Below are 1768 nucleotides of genomic sequence, written 5' to 3'. Positions count from 1 at the left end.
TTTCAGTGGATAGATGCTTGTTCACAGTGCAGGAGGTTTTTGTACGGCCACTTAAATGAAACACATTGATCTTGGATAATTTTTATGTTTTGGATATTTTTTGCCATCTATTAAAGCTTGGCTAATATCACATTTTAGGTAAATTGTGCAGCGATTACTATTATTTTGTTGTTATATATGATGTTTACTGTGACATATGTGCAGAAAAATATGAATATTTTATCCAATGTTTCACAAAATTTGGTAGAAATATTGTCTATCTTTCAAAATTTAAGAAAAGAGCATGTTCTTTATTATGTTATTTGTAACATTCAAACTGCTGTTGGATATAAAATTTAATGTGGATGACTTTAAAACATATTAGTAAGTTTATATGTACATTCAGCGCGGCTGCAGTTTGGGTTCACAGTTGGTTAGTTTAAAGTGGTGAAAAGGAAGTGAAACAGACAGATGACAAAGTCTTTAACTGTTTACAGATCTTACATTGTTTTCCACAAGAAAACCATTGAAGGGATGAATTATTTTCTATCAAACATGATATAAAAGATATGAACAATTAATGTAATATTGATTAATTAAACTGTTTCATTACATTAACAACTAAGTCATGTTGGATATTATTCTATAATCCTTAGTGATTTATGATGAGTGTAACAGTAGAGGATTCAATTAAGTTTAATCATTTTGTTTCATTTGTTAAACCGTAATTTCTTCCCATGTCTCCTCTCCTCTGTCTGATCCCTTCATGCACACAGATAACCCACAGTGGTGTTAACCTCTGTCATGTATCATAACTGTCTCATGTCCAGCTGTCTGTCCTACAGTGGACGTTAATCTGCTCCTTGTGTGTCTCTGCTTCCCCTCCAGCTGGCCCCATGGTCAGGCCCTCCGTCTCTCTGCTTCCCCCCTCCTCTGAGCAGCTCTCCGGGGGCTCGGCCACGCTGGCCTGCCTTCTGTCCGGCTACTCTCCTCAGGGAGCTGTGGTGAGCTGGCAGGTGGACGGCACAGAGGTGACAGAGGGAGTCCTGAGCAGCTCAGAGGAGGAGAAGAGCGGACTCTACAGCAGCAGCAGCACCCTGAACCTGAGCCAGGAGCGCTGGATGCAAGGAGAGCTGTACTCCTGCAGGGTCCTCCATCATGACCACAGCCAGACCCAGTCCCTCCACAGGAGCCAGTGTAAGGGCTAGAGGAGCTGGCTGAAGCCCAGGACGGGAGCTCTGTGTGGGGAGCAGCAGGAACACACCTGCTGCTCTGATCAATATGAGTTTGAGTCTTTGTAAACTAAAGCTTTGTGTGACGGAGAACAACAATTTAGAGATTAAAGTTCAGCAGCTAGATGTGAGTGTGTTTAATAACTGTCATGTTGATGATTGATGTTCTTGCTAATAAAGCTTTCACTGATGAATTACATGATGAAGTGTTTGGTGTTTTATCTTGTGAAGAGGAGTAAGAAATAAGGCGGTTTAATAACTTTAAATGATACTCCTCTCTTTAGAAAAATATCATATTAATGAAATATTAATTAAATGATTAGTTTTTTTAATGAACTCAAAAGAAGATATTGATATATGAGAAAAGAAATAATTCATGTTTTTTATCATGATGAAAAAAAAAACAGCATTGATGGATTTTGTGAATATGTGATCAGGCAAGAGTAAATATGAACAGAACATGAAGTGGTGTTATTAAATTTAAAATAATGTGTTTAATTTATTAGTGTGATTATTTAGTGTGTGCTTGGTGAGGTTACTGTCAGCTCTGTGTTCAG

The 1768-nt window shown here is 38.2% G+C and overlaps 1 gene segment (V, D, J or C); it reads left to right on the top strand.

The window, feature by feature from the left end:
• Nucleotides 1-86: 86 nt before the first annotated feature.
• On the top strand, nt 87-1410 carry LOC129115271 (Ig lambda-2 chain C region-like). The segment is given in 1 exon segment: nt 87-1410. A coding segment is annotated over 1 exon segment (312 nt).
• The last annotated feature ends 358 nt before the right edge of the window (nt 1411-1768 follow it).

The sequence above is a fragment of the Anoplopoma fimbria genome, unplaced genomic scaffold (genome assembly GCF_027596085.1).
Source record: "Anoplopoma fimbria isolate UVic2021 breed Golden Eagle Sablefish unplaced genomic scaffold, Afim_UVic_2022 Un_contig_11408_pilon_pilon, whole genome shotgun sequence".
NCBI lineage: Eukaryota > Metazoa > Chordata > Actinopteri > Perciformes > Anoplopomatidae > Anoplopoma > Anoplopoma fimbria.
This window is presented reverse-complemented; position numbering and strand designations above follow the sequence as displayed.